This window comes from Camelus bactrianus, chromosome 7 (genome assembly GCF_048773025.1).
Source record: "Camelus bactrianus isolate YW-2024 breed Bactrian camel chromosome 7, ASM4877302v1, whole genome shotgun sequence".
Lineage (NCBI taxonomy): Eukaryota > Metazoa > Chordata > Mammalia > Artiodactyla > Camelidae > Camelus > Camelus bactrianus.
In genome coordinates, this window is record NC_133545.1 from 51,143,573 (window position 1) to 51,158,180 (window position 14,608).

At 37.0% G+C, this 14,608-nt stretch overlaps 1 protein-coding gene across 1 annotated transcript in view; it reads right to left on the reverse strand.

Moving 5' to 3' along the window:
- Nucleotides 1-14,608, reverse strand: part of TSPAN13 (tetraspanin 13) — a 31,662-nt gene that overhangs the window by 3,200 nt on the left and 13,854 nt on the right. Inside the window, exons 2-5 of the mRNA XM_010967155.2 lie at nt 7,805-7,972; nt 6,891-6,971; nt 6,129-6,242; nt 4,757-4,870 (exon numbers count right to left, since the gene is read on the reverse strand). Of these exons, the coding sequence (XP_010965457.1) occupies nt 4,757-4,870; nt 6,129-6,242; nt 6,891-6,971; nt 7,805-7,972 (477 nt within the window). The remainder of the gene's footprint in view (nt 1-4,756; nt 4,871-6,128; nt 6,243-6,890; nt 6,972-7,804; nt 7,973-14,608) is intronic.

Below are 14,608 nucleotides of genomic sequence, written 5' to 3' on the forward strand. Positions count from 1 at the left end.
CCAGGAGGCAGTAGGTCACCAAAGTATAGCTCTACGAAATGTCCGTGCAGAGAGTGCAGTAAGTCTGTCCTTTGTTTACTTTTACAGTTATTAAACAGAGAGAGACAAACGGTAACATGCCAAAATGCAAATGTTGATTATTTCTGAGGAGGTAATTTTACTTGGTAGATACATTTAATCTTTCCGCTTCACAATTCTCTGTATTTTCTAAAGTTTTCACAAAGCACATGTACCAATTGTCACAACTTTTTTTTTTCAGATTCTAATCAATGTTTCTTTGATGGTTTAAATTTATTTTCCTGTATTACACACAGTTGAAATCCTTCTATTTCACCTAAGACTGGAAATCATCAGCTAGTTAGTCTCATTCCTTCAAACTCAGAGAATCACTGATTCTGTGAAATACTGAATAAAGATTTGAAGCGTGAGAGAGCCTGTAAGATACTCACTACCCCAAAAAATGTCACGTTGGATAAGTTATTATTAAAATCTCTGACTAGGTTTCAAAAGGACATGGTATATAGAATACAGAACAGGAGTCCATGAAGGGACACTTTAGAAATCTAAGACCCACGGGTTTATATTCTTAAATAATTGATATTCGAAAAAACAACTGGGGCTGGGAGGGATGAGAATAGGCAGATCACAGAGGATTTTTAGGTCAGTGGACATACTCTATATGAGCGCATAATCACAGATACATTCGTCTGAACCCACAGATGGTACCACACCAAAAATGAACCCTCACGTAGACTATGGACTTCAGGTGGTTATGATGTGCCAACGTGGGTTCATCAATTGTAACAAATGTACCACTCTGGCAAGTAATGGTGATAATGAGGGAGGCTGTGTATGTGCAGGGGTTGGGGGGGCAAGGGAAGTATCGGACGCCACTGGGCCTTCTCCATTTTGCTATGTCAACTTAAAACTGTTCTAAAAATCAGTTCCTTTTCGAAAAACACGCATCGCTGAAGGCAGTGTGATCTGATGAGGAAAAAAAATGCAGCTGCTCAAAAAACCGAAATTCTCAAAAAAAAAAAAAAAATCCTGGATAGAAAAGAGAAACCATGTGGCAAAATTCTGATAACAATTGATCTGTCTAATGGAGTATGAAGAGATGGCTCATTCTGGTTTTTCCCCACTTCTGTTTTTAAGTTTTCATGACAAAAGTCCATGTTTTCTTTTAAAAGAAGGAAAAAATGTACAGAACTATTTTCAAGCTGTGTATGAATTTTCTTCAATCAACGCCATGACTAACCCAGAAGTAAAACAGCTCTTTCCTGAGAAAAAGTGAAAAGAAAAAAATGCTTAGAGTAGGAAGGGATGTCAGGGAAAACTTCTTTTAAGAAGTGAATACTAAGCTTGGTCGTTATGTCCATTTTCATAGTAACAGCCAAGCATGGATTTTCATTCTTGAAGGGAAAAAAGGAAACTGAATTAGAACAAAATCTATAACATGCACACATTTATATGTCTATATAATGTGCTATCTATACTAATAATACATTTTATACATATAGACATAATGTATACATCATATACACAAATTCAATACATGTTACTCACACAATCAAAATGAGAAGATTTAATGAATAACATGGTGACTATAGTTGATAACACCGTATTGTACGATTGAAATTTACTAAGAGAGTAGAACTTGATGTTCTCACACAAAAAAAGGGAGAGGGTAAATATGTGAGATGATGAATGTGTTAATAACTTGATAGAAGAATCCTTCCACAATGTACATGTATATCAAATCATCATGATGTACATTTTAAATATCTTACAATTGCCTTGGTCAATTATACCTCAATAAAACTGAAATATAGACATACTACATTTTATATATTTTTATATTTAATTATATAGAGAGAAATAAATTTCTAGGCCCAAGATGAAGCTGCTCTTATCCAAAACTGTATGTCAGCAAAATGAAACTTAGATTCACTTCTGTGTCCCTATAAATGTTCCCCTTGAGCAGAAGTGCAGTGTACTCAGTATATTCGGTCAGCCCATCCCAAATGGCCAAGCCAACTCTGCACCTTTGCACCCCAGACAAGACTGACTATGTGGGCCCCAGCCAATCAGATATTTCCTATTTTTCTCTCCCTCATGCTTTATCCTATAAAAGCTTCTTGCCTTCCACCCTGTTTTGCAGCTCTCTGAAAGGAGATTACCTACTTCATGAAGTGTTGAAGATTGTATTACCTACATTGTCTTCTTTTGTCATTTTTTTAACATATATAATCAAAATGATAAAAGCCCTTCCAAACATAAAAATCAACTGGACAAACCGCAGAGGAAAAAAACAACAAACTTACCTACATAAAAAGTAAAACCTTCTGTAAATTTTATTTCAAAGTCATTAAAAAGTTAAGCAAATGCCAAAGAGACTGAAAGCAGAACAAAGAAGCCAAGTAGAGCGAGGGATGAGAGGAAGGAGGCGATGGAGGGAAAGAAGGAAATAAAACGGGAGCAGGCAACGTTCTTGTGCCCCTGGGTTTCTAGCACTACCCCTGTGAGCCCCAGCTTGTGCCCCCTTCCAACACAACTTCTAGGCCCTGAGGCCCTTTGCTCTTCTTGTACCAAATTCCCTTTTTTGCATAGATTGAGTTACAGGGGACCCAAAGGGCCATGGTCCAGCCCAAAGTTAGGTGGGCAATTCACAAAAGAAGACATGCCAATAGTCCAGAAACATATGAAGATATTTTCAGATTCACTAGACACATTTCCAAAAGAGCAAACAGAATTATAATAATGTTATTACTTACCAAACTGGCAAATTTTTTTTAAATAAAAATAACTAGAATTAGTGGTTGAATCAAAATTTGGTAGACTCTCCTCCAAAACCCAATTTGGCACTATCTACCAAACTTTAAAAAGATGTCCATATACTGAACGTGTCTTATTTTACTTATAGACATGTACTCTAAGGAAAAACTAGAAAACACAGGTAAAAATTTTTACACAAGGAAGTTGACCATGAAATTATTTACTAAAGGGACATACTGAAGGAGAAATTAAAGGTCCAAGAAATTAAATGAACACGTGAAATTTCAAACATACAAAACACTGAAGATTTTTCTGATTTTCTTTTTTAACCGGCAGTACTGGGGATTGAACCAAGGACCTTGTGCATACTAAACATGCGCTCTACCATTGAGCTAAATCCTTCCGCTCTGATTTTCTTTTAAAGATAAATGCTCACTCTTATGATAGCCTACCATATATTTCTACAGTTATATGCACAATTTTACTTATTAGCATTATTCTGTACATGCTAGTCGATTACCTGTTTAAAACAGGAGTGTGACATGGGCAACTAACCTGACAATAATGGACGTTCCACCATCTTTTTTTTAATGGGGCATAATGTGGTGGCTTATACATTAATAATTTACTAATACCTGCAACATGACAACTAACACTTACACACAGCACCCAGCATATGTCAGGTACTACTCTAAAAAATTACTAGTTTTACATGTTCTCTTTTAAGTATCATAACAACTCTACGAAATAGGGGCTTCCCATTTTTACACTTGTTTTTAAAGGTGAGGAAACAGAAACACAGAAAGATTAAGTAACTTCCCCAAGGTCACATAATTAATAGACAGTGCATTTTTTTTAAAACTATTTGTTCTTGTCTAATACACTCTTATTTAACCAGCTCATTATTGAAGAACAAGGTGCTGGCCCAAAGGTTTGCTGTTATCAACAATACACATTCTCATGTATTTATTTTATATAATTATAAGATTATCTCCATGAAATAAAGCACTGTAAGTAGAATTTATCAGTTAAAGAAAAAAATTTTAATACTAATACATACTATCAATTCAGATGCATCAAAAAAAAGTCCACAATTGTTGACGGTTTAATAAAGACAATGAGGAAGGAATTAGCATTCCTCAGAAATTATCAAATAATATGTTTGTGATTTTGCTTAGATATATATTATATATAATGTATTAACTATATAATAAATATATTAACATAGTATAAATACATATCATATAGATAAAAAATTAATTAACAGTGGTTACCTATAGGTTTTAGAAGGCTAAGAACAAAGGAGGAATGGGGGATGGTGTTGGAAGGCAATTTTTCAAAGCATATCTTTATATAAATGTGTGTGTGTATTATATGTTAACATATATATTAAACAATGTGAATGTTCTACCTATTCCAGAAATTTTATTCATTTATTTACTTATTATTTATTTTTGTTGAAGTATAGTTCATTTACAATGTTGTGTGAGTTTCAGGTGTACAGCAAACAGATTTGGTTACACATGTTTATGTTTATATCTGTATTTCTTTTCCAATTCTTTTTCAATTCTCTTCCATTATAGTTTATTTCAAGATATCGAATATAGTTCCCTGTGTGATACAGTAAATCCCTGCTGCTTATCTACCAAAATTGTATTTAAAATTATAATTTATCACACAACTCTAGGAACAGAAGGGTCCCTAGAGATAACTCAGTCTAATCTCATTTCATCTGTTCACTAGACTGTACGTAATTTAGCGATCAAGCATTTCACCCTGTAAAAGGTAATGCAAGATCTGTTAGGTCTTCTGATTTCAAGTCAGGGCTCCTCCTATTACAGTATTAGTACTCAATGAAAACATCCACTGATACATTCCCAAAGTTCAGTGTCATGCTATGGTGAAACGCCATGCACTCCTGCCCTATGAAACAGGAATCCCTACGACACAGAAGGGAAGATACTGAGTTATTTGCACATACCTCTGTAAAACTGAAGAAGAGGCCAATGCCGCCGACAAATCTCAAAACCTCTCCGGCATATTTTCCTATTATCGGAGCACACGGTAAGCACGAGTGGCTGCTTTTAATACAGCTCTGTATCAATTTTTAAAAAAAAGAACTTTTATTTCAAAATACACTTAAAATGATCAGATCAAAAAAAAAAAGGAACCCACATAAAAACTGGAATAGCATATCCAATTGGGAGCCTCAGTTCCTTAGTAGTGCCTAAAATTCCAACATAGCTCCCAGGATTCCCACCCCCAGTGCACATGCCTGAATAATCAACCTGTTGAATGTGGATGGGATTTGCGAATATGATGTGTATTTTGCATTACATAAGGCACCGTTTTAACAGAATGGAGAAATTCTCACACTAACTTTGATGCCACCATGTCACAAGATGGCTGTACAGTTAGGAGCTGAGAGACACCCAGGAGGAAAATGGGACTTGAGTCCTACAACCACCGGAAGCTGAATTCTGCCAACAACAGCTTGGTGGAAAACTCCAAACCTCTGATGAGACTGTAGCCCTGGCCGACAACTTGACTTCATTCTGGTGAGATCATGAGCAGAGGACCCAGCTAAGCCAAACCCAGACTCCTGACTTAGGGGAACTGGGATAATAAATGGGTGTTGTTTCAATCACTAAATGAGTGATAATGTGCTATACAGCAATAGAAAACTAACAGTCCCACAAAAGAGGCCTCATTGAAGGGATATCCAGCTCAGAGAAGGGGGAACAGGAGTTTCCCCAAAATATAAGCACATGTAAACTTCCCAGGAGAGCCGAGCTCCAAGTCCGACAGGACTGGGTTGGAACTGGAAGGTCGGGATGTGGCCTGGAACAACAGGATGGCTCTAATTGGTCCATCATTAGCTTATCCCCCAGAGAGAAGGGGCATGAAATTGTGATGGGGAAGAAGGGGAGGAGGAAAGAGGGCAGTTTCAGGTGTCCTCCACCCTGGGGATGCTCAGCTGGTTGAGACCATCCTACTCCTTCCACCCTGACAGGCCTCAAATCCAGTATATTTACACACCTCCTTGCAATCTGTAAGGCTCATCTGCTGTTATTTCTCTTTCACAACTTGTTCAGGAGGAACTGAATGGGAAGGAATGAGGAGCAAAGAACCAAAAGCATCTGTGTCTGGCAGGGCCCTGGGGTATTCAGTCTGCTCAGGAGTGGATATTTGAGAACAGGCAAATGATACACTAGTGTATACAGAATATAATGCTGGTATAAATAAAACACTAAAAGTACAACTCAGCATCAGAAAGCCCATTTCTTCAATGTTAACCATTCTTCATCTGTATGCAATACATCCCCCCAAAATATTTCGTACATTGGACTTACAGCCGGACAGGTGCCATTTGGGTTAAAACTTCGGAACCCACAGCAGTTTAAATTTCTCTGGATGTCATTTCGAGCACTTGCCGTATTGTTCCAGCCAACTTCCAGAAGCTGACCCTAGAAAACGCATTTAATGCATACCTTAAAATGTGTCATCTCTGCACAAAATGAATAAAGCTAGAGCCTGCAACTTTTAACACTGAGTGTACCTAAAATAAACACTCTTTATAAGACCATCAGAACTTTTCAAAGGAGGTTACACCTCAATCTGCAATGAAAAGAAGGCACTATTTCTATCCCAAGAACAAAACTTCTCCATTTTTACATGAGATTAAAAAGAAGCCCTTGGTTCAAAGGCCGAATTCTCAGAGTGTAACAAGACAAATTTTCCATCGCCCCAAACCAGAGACCCATATTTTTCCACAAATTAGAGTCTGAGAAGAATAATTGCTGGAATGAAACCGCAAACATTCTGGAGCAAACGTTCCATTGCATAAAGGTAGGAAAAGACTGGATGAACATCTTTCAGCAATACCATTTTTTATCTAGTGAGGGCAAATTCCTTCTTAAAGGATGCAAAAAATACCCACATCTGATAGTGTTTTAGGGCTCTAGTCAGCCCCCCTAAAGCAATTAGGAACAAGAAACTTCAGCTATGTAGAGTGAAACGGCATTCTGCGCCAGAAGAAATGATTTTATATTCCAATCATCCCTCCCCCTTTTCTCCTATGCTTACTATGTGGAAAGACAAAAATCTTTGCTTACCTGTTGGTCCTGGTTCAGGGCTAAACAAGCACATGATACAGAAAACTGAACAATAAATACAAGCAAGAGAATAATCATGTACTGAGAATTCAAGTCAAGGCTATTTTTGGAAACTTAAAATAACATAAAACAGTGGTACTGACAACTTCACAATGTGCTATAAGGAATTCAACCAGAAAATAGAACAAATGGCACTTAGAGAAAGTTCAAAAAGAATACACGTAATTTTTATTTTGATAACACACTGTAGATATAAATTTATATAGAAAAATACCAACAGTAATAATTATTATTTAAAATCTGACCTATTACCGTGTCATTTAGATTACAATAAAAATTCTTGCATACATAAAATAGAAAGTGAGTATAGATAAATGTATGGAAGTCTTTAAGTCTAAAAAAATAAATTTATGTAGAAAAATACTAACAATAATAATTATTAAAAATTGATCTCCTAGAATTTCATTTCATTTAAAATAATAGTTTTACATATATAAAATAAGAAATAAGTATGGATAAATGTATGGGAGCTTTCCTAAATTAAAGTCTAAAAGAATCATTATGAAATTCTCAATCAAGTATTAATGACTTGGAAAGGGCCTAGAGGTCCCTGAACTAGTTCAATGTACCTCTGAATTTGCACCACATACATAGGACTACCTACACTGAACTTGCAGAATACATTCTTCAAGACATGAAAAGGAAAGAGAATCTGTAAACATAAAATAACTTCACCATAAGAAATGTTCCTAATGTTGGTTAAATAAATACACATAATACTTGTTAGGAGTTACTATCTGGCAATTAATTTCCTAAATGACAATTTTAAATCAGTTGTAGTTATCAAAAAAGTAATCAATACAATAAGAACAAATCCAATTGGGGTAACAAATCCCACTTTTAAAAAAGGATACAAAAAACAGCAACACCTGATGGTGCTTTACGGCTCCGATCAGCCCCACTAGCGCGATCAGGAACAAGAAGATGCCCACTGCGATGACCACGCCAACCACCCGGAGACTGGAAATCAGCCCGAAGCCAATGCCCCACGCAGCAATTCCAATTAACAACAGACTAACCAACTGCAAAAACAACCACAAAGGGCAGTAATAGGGGTGAGGGGAGCAGGGAGAAGAAAAAAGGGGAAAGTGTCAACTTATATGTTAGTATCAAGAACATTTTTCAGGCACCTACTTAGTATCTTACAAATGTTTGCTAATATAGTCAACACTAGAGTACACACATGATCTCATTAGATAGTATTGTTTTAACGAGTTATATTAGTCCTCAGTCATGCTTTAAAAAAAATGAACAATAATCTGTAAGATTATTATGGAGCCTCAGAGGTCATCTGGTTTACTAAACCTAAATGATTTCTACTCAAGCTTTTGAAATAATTGCATATGTAAAACTTCCACAACACCAACACATCTCTGTCAAACATACTGGTTTCTTCACATGGAAATCACTTACCTTTCCTTCAAAGTCCAGGACTGTAACCTTCCCTGTAGTGCCTTCCTACTTCTCATCAAACAATTCATCTCTCCCTTCTCTGGGCAGGTTCTGTTCTATGAATATGGTTCATCGCAGTAACATCCTGTTTCCAAGTCTGCCTCTCCTAGGAGTCTGTGAGCAACTTAGAGACCCCATCTTTTCACCTCTCTGTACCCCCAGAACCTACCACAATACCCAGCCCTTGGGAACAGGCAAAAATTTCTCAAAGAACTGTTGCTGAAGTGAACTGCTTTAGATACCATTTATTCTGTCAGAATTCAAATTAGAGAGAGACTATTACAACTCTGAGGATGAAAAGAGTCTAAGAGATTTTAGCCACTTAGAGTAAAATGACATTCTGAACAAGAAGAAATTTTATTACACTCCAATCATTTAATTTATATTCTTATAAAACAAACCCACATAAAGACGCAGGACACATGTCTCAATCAGTATCTGTAAAACTCAAAGTTACAGTAATGTCTTTAAAATAACACTTAAATAAGCATGCCATACAATTAACTGATAGAAGATAGAACTTAAACAGGCATGTGGGAGGGGGAGGAGTGAGGGCTGTGGAACAGGAAAGTGACAGTATCTTCAAGTCAGTTGACATTCAGCCATTTCCAGGAGCAAGTTGACAGCATTATACTTTGTTAGGAGGAATCAAAGACTATAAAATATACTTTCTAGCACCATTTCAAGGCCTACTAAACTTTGCTTTGAAATATAAAATAAATCACCACTCATTCAAATGGATCTTTACTCAAACATGTAATTTTTATACACATAGTTATAAAATAGTTTACTAGACACAAGTTTTAAATATCTCAGTGTACAAAACTTCACACATGGGTACTATGCAAGTAAAACTGCTAAATATTGACAAATATAGCAGATATTTGTATTTTTATCCATTTTATTATAAAGAAGGAAAACTTGAGAATGGAAGAAACTATCTGTACCATGATAGAACCAAGTTACGGAGTTACATGGACTTGGTGTTCTCCATTGAGTTCGTACACACGGAAAGCTTTTGTTTTCAGAGGGAAAAGAAGAGGGAAAACTTACAAACTTTGCCACCCAGAAATTTGCCAAGTCCGTCTCATTTTCTCAAGTGTTCCTTCTCAGCAAGTCCATTTGCTCCTGTCTCGTTTTTGTCATCTCACTCACAGACTTCTCACGACTTTAAACCATCTCAGATAGAGAAAAAGTCCTCTGCGCCATCACAAGTGAGCTTATTTCTGACTCCATTGTATCCAAATATAACACATTTCCTTTCACGAGGTGTAAAGGCAGAAGCCTGAAGGGGGTGTGAAGGGAGGAGAGGGAGATGATGCCAGGAGGGGGCTCGGCTCAGTGAGGTGAGAGGTTATGCTTAGCATCCTCACTGCACTGTGGTAACAAACTCTGAAGATGGGCCACATTGTAAAAATACATCAGAGTAACCTGCTGTATCAGTCAGAGTTCTCTAGAGAATAAGAACCCATAAGATATATATTGGTGGAGAGGGATGTGGAGAGGGAGAAGGAGAGCAAGTGGCAGAGAGTTTAAGGAATTGGCTCATGTAATTGTGGGGGGTAAGAAGTCCATCATTTGTAGGGTAGGATGGCAGGTTGGGAATTCCGGCAGGATTCCTGATGCAGTCTTAAGTAGGAATTCTTCCTTAGGAAACCTCAGTCTTTGTGCTTAATGCTTTCATGGTTCATAGTATGGGTGAGGCCCACAATACGGAGGATAATTTATTTTATTAAGTCAATTGAGTATAAATTTCAATCACATCTAAAAAGTACCTTCACAGCAACAGCTAGTCTGGTGTTTGAACAACTATCTGGGCATCACAGCCCAGCCAAGTTGACATAAAATTAACCAACACATGCTAATTTCAAATCCTGGGGATAATGTCTATTTCCTAATTTAATTAAATTCAGGGGCAGGATATTCACTCTGTATTTCTTTATTTGAGACTTAGAGCCAAAAAGATCAGAAGCAGAAATAATATGATATATAGAACTCTTCTAACCCATAGTTTTAAAGAATCTTTTGGGGATTCTAATCAAGCCCTTAACGATATTAGTGAAATTCTTACCACAAGTTAAATATTCATCAACAAATGGTTGGTGTCCACTATACACCAAAAGCCAGAGACAAGGTATCTCTATTAAAATAGAGGTGGGCAAACTTCTCTATAAAAGGCCAGGTAGCTGACACCTAGCTTTGTGGATCGCATGGTCTCTAACACAACAATTCAACTGTAACCCAAAAGCAGCAATAGATAATAAGGAAACGAACGAGCAGGGCTGTGTTCCAATAACACTTCACTGACAGGTACTGAAATTTAAATTCATACAATTTTCATGTGGAACAAAATATTCTTCCTTTGATTTTTTTTCCCCAACCATTTAAAAATGTCAAACCATTCTTAGCTGACAGATTGGACAAGAACACGCAGTGGAATGGATGTGGCCCCCTTGTTCTAGAACTCACTTTAGGATGAATGGAAAATTACAGTGGGACAAATCACTGCTATGTCAGAGATTTTCACAGGCTGAGTCAGAGTAGAGAACAATGTCATCACAAGTGTCCTTATGTAAGAGAAGGAGAGGGAGACAGCCACAAAGGGGAGACAGCAATGCAAAGGCAGAGGCAGAGGCTGATGTGACCACAAGCCAAGGAATGCTGGCAGCCACCAGAAGCTAGAACAGGCAAGTTAGAAACTCCCCGGTAGAGCCTCTGGAGGGAGTACAACCCTGCCAACAACTTGATTTTGGACTTCTAGTCTCCTGAACTGTCAGAGGAAATTTTTGCTAAAGCCACCATGTTTGTGGTCACTTGTCACAGCAGATTACACAGCACACACAAAACAATTCACACGTTTGGAGTCGAACAAGCCCAGAACATCTGTTAAGGAAAGCGGTCCGATATTTTACCACCAACGCAACGCCTACCATGTAGCTGGCATGAAGTACTCAGGTGTCCCTATCAGTATCCTCCCAGCAAACCAAATCCTTTGTTTACAATAACAGCATTTCAGCAAAATGAGAAAATTGTCGTCTGCTCTCTCAGCTACTCAACTTACAGGCTCTCATTAACAATGAGAACCTTTTCCCCTTTGAAAAATAATGTCTATAACTAAAAGGGGGTGGGGCACTTTGTCACTTCTTTAAGAAGTTCTAGGTCTTAGACTAGGCATTAAGCTGTTATTGAAAACATTATCTAGATCATTTACAAGGATCTCTGCCCTGATTTTTTTTTTTTTTTTTTTTTAGGTAGTGGGGGAGAAAGGCTACACCCTCCTATGTAACTGTTGAGAGTATTCCTCACCAAGTTCGCTCTGCTGTGTCTCTAATAGAGTTTTAGCCCATCTCCATCACTAATACTACGTGCCTCTCCTTCAAAAACATTTTAAAGGATCTATCAGTTTCCTCTTGTTGCTTTAACCAATCACCACAAGCTTAGTGGCTTAAAAGAACACAAATTCATTCTCTGGCAATTCTGGAGGTCAGAAGTCCAACATGGGGTCTTACTAGGCTAAAATCACAGTGTCGGCAAGGCCTCATTTCCTTCTGGGAGCTGTAGGGGAGAATTCATTTCTTTTCCTTTTCTAGCTTTTAGAAGCCACTTGCACTGCTCGGCCTGTACAACTCCTTCCTCCATCTTCAACACCAGCAGTGTCGCATCTTCAGATTTCTCAGACCGCAACCTGCTTTCCTAAGTACATCACTTTCTCTGAGTATAACCCACCTACATTGTTCCTCTATGGACCTTTGCGATAATGTAGGGCTCCCCCAGGTAATTCAGAATAATCACCCCGTCTCAAGGTGCTTAATTTAATCACATCTTCAAACTCCCTTTCACTCTGTAAGGTAACATATTCACAGGTTCTAAGGATTAAGAAGTGCACTTTTGCGGGGAGAGGAGTATTATCCAGCCTACCATAGAGGCTTCCAGGAACATGGGCAACTGAGTTACCATAGAATCCTTCCTGCTACACATACTTTAAAATACTGAAAAAGACTGTAACATTTGATTTAAATATATAGCTGAGCACAGAGGAACTGTGGGAAATTCCCACTGACCACAGAAGAGGGGAAAACCGCAAGTCAGAACTGCAAAGATTCAACTGACACTGTGGGGCCATGAGAAATGGGGAAGGGATTTCTAGATCAGTTCCCTAAGGGGAGGGACTTGGGTTTTAAACCAGGCAGAATTTGGAAGTGGAACCAAGACCGTCGCATATCTAGACCTCCAGAAAGCTGTATTTTCAGTGTAAACAGTCATAGAAAAACTATACCACCACACCCAGGAAGACAGCAAAGACTTCTGAGTCTCTTCAAAATCTGCAAGAAAGAGACACTCCAAGCCTACCATGCCCATGTTTGGAGTCTAAATGTACTACCCAGGCATGCAGGAATCTCCAAACAAAGCAATTTAAATAAAAGTTGATCACAAGTAGTGATGGCATTTAGGGAAGAAAACTCAAGGAAGCCAATCCAAAATGACTCAAGAGGCACACTTCTGAATCCCAGCCTTCCCTCACACCATTCCCAAAGGGAAAACAAAATAAAACAAAACCAAACCTGTGTTGTCAATCAAAAATCACAAAATACATAAGAAAAAATCTACAATGACAGAGATGGAACAGACACAGGAAAAGGATTGGAGCTCCCAAGAACCTGAATAGAACTAACTAAATGAGAGGAGAATTAATATGTTTAAACTGACTAAAAAGATAGTTTAGGGGGAAAAAATATGGAAAAAACAAAACCCTATTTAAAAATGGAGACTTGAAAAAGATCCAACCAGAGAAAATCCAAAGAAAGTAGAAAGAATGAAACATATAATAGGAAGGATAAATAAAGTTTCATTAAAAAAGAAAAAATTTCAGGTCTACAGCAAAATTATTTTTTAAGAAAAAGAACAAGAGTAAATCCCCCCATATTTCCTTAACTGGAAAGAATAGCTATCAAAAACCCAAAGCAAAAATCATACTCAATGATAAAACCTGAGAAACATTTCACTCTCAATTTAGGAATAAGATAAGGGTGCCAGCTTTCACTGCTTGTACTGAGCACTGTAGTGGAGGTCTCAGACAACTGCCTAGGAGTGAATATGGAACAAAGAGGAGGGGAAAACACAGCTATTGTTATTCAAATCAATGGGAGTAACTACATATAAAATTCAAAAGATTGCAAATATTATTAAAATTAATAAGAACCAGAAAAGTTGTTAGAAATAGGATCAATATACAAAAACCAATAGCATGTTGATGCACTCAAAAAAATTTTAATGTATTTCTTTAAAAGCAATTTGTAAGCTCCCAAAATATAAGGTATGTATTCATACATCTAACAAAATTACTAAAAGACTTCCATGGATAAAATTGTGAAATGAATTGAAGAACATGAAAAAGACCTAAATTAAAATAAGAGATACATCTTATTTATGGTGGGAACATTCATTATAATAAAGCATCAGTTCACCTTCAATTTAGCCTACAAATTCAATGTATTTCTAGTTAAAGTCTCACGAGGGTTTTGGGTGAAAATTTATACAATGATCCATTAAGTTACATGGAAGAATAAATGTCATTAAAGAACTGGAAACATTTTTAAGAAGATTAATGGGAAAGGCCTGTGTCTGCTGCACTTTTTCTCAGCTCAGCTCCACAGTCACCAACACCACGCATAACAAATGCTCCCAGTGGCAAATCAACTATTGTCAGTGGTTACACTTAACTGTCCCATATTCTATCTTTGTTATTGCTTTCCCAGTGCTCTGCAAAACCTAAGCCTGACTCTACATCTTTTGAATGTGTTTTATTTTTTTTTAATTAGTAAAATTAAATGTCTAAACAAAGCTAAAAAACATAAAGAAGTTAAAAATAATCTAAACAAATATCAGAATTTCTTGTAATGGTTTGGTAATTAAAACCCAGTAACTAAACAATCCAGCAGTGAGGGCCTGAGAGATATAGAATTCTAAGTCAGTGAGGAAAGAGTAGTCTTTAATTAATAGCTCTTTCAAAACTACCTCCTGATGTTTAAAAATAATAGCCGTAACCCCCACCTCACACCATAGATTTAAAGCTTAATTATAAAAAGCAAAACTTAAACTTTAAGTGAAAAAATACAGAGAAATGTTTTGACTTTGTAGTTAAAGATAAATTTCTTAAACAAGACCCCCAAAGAGCACATGTAATAATACTAAGATGGTATTTACTA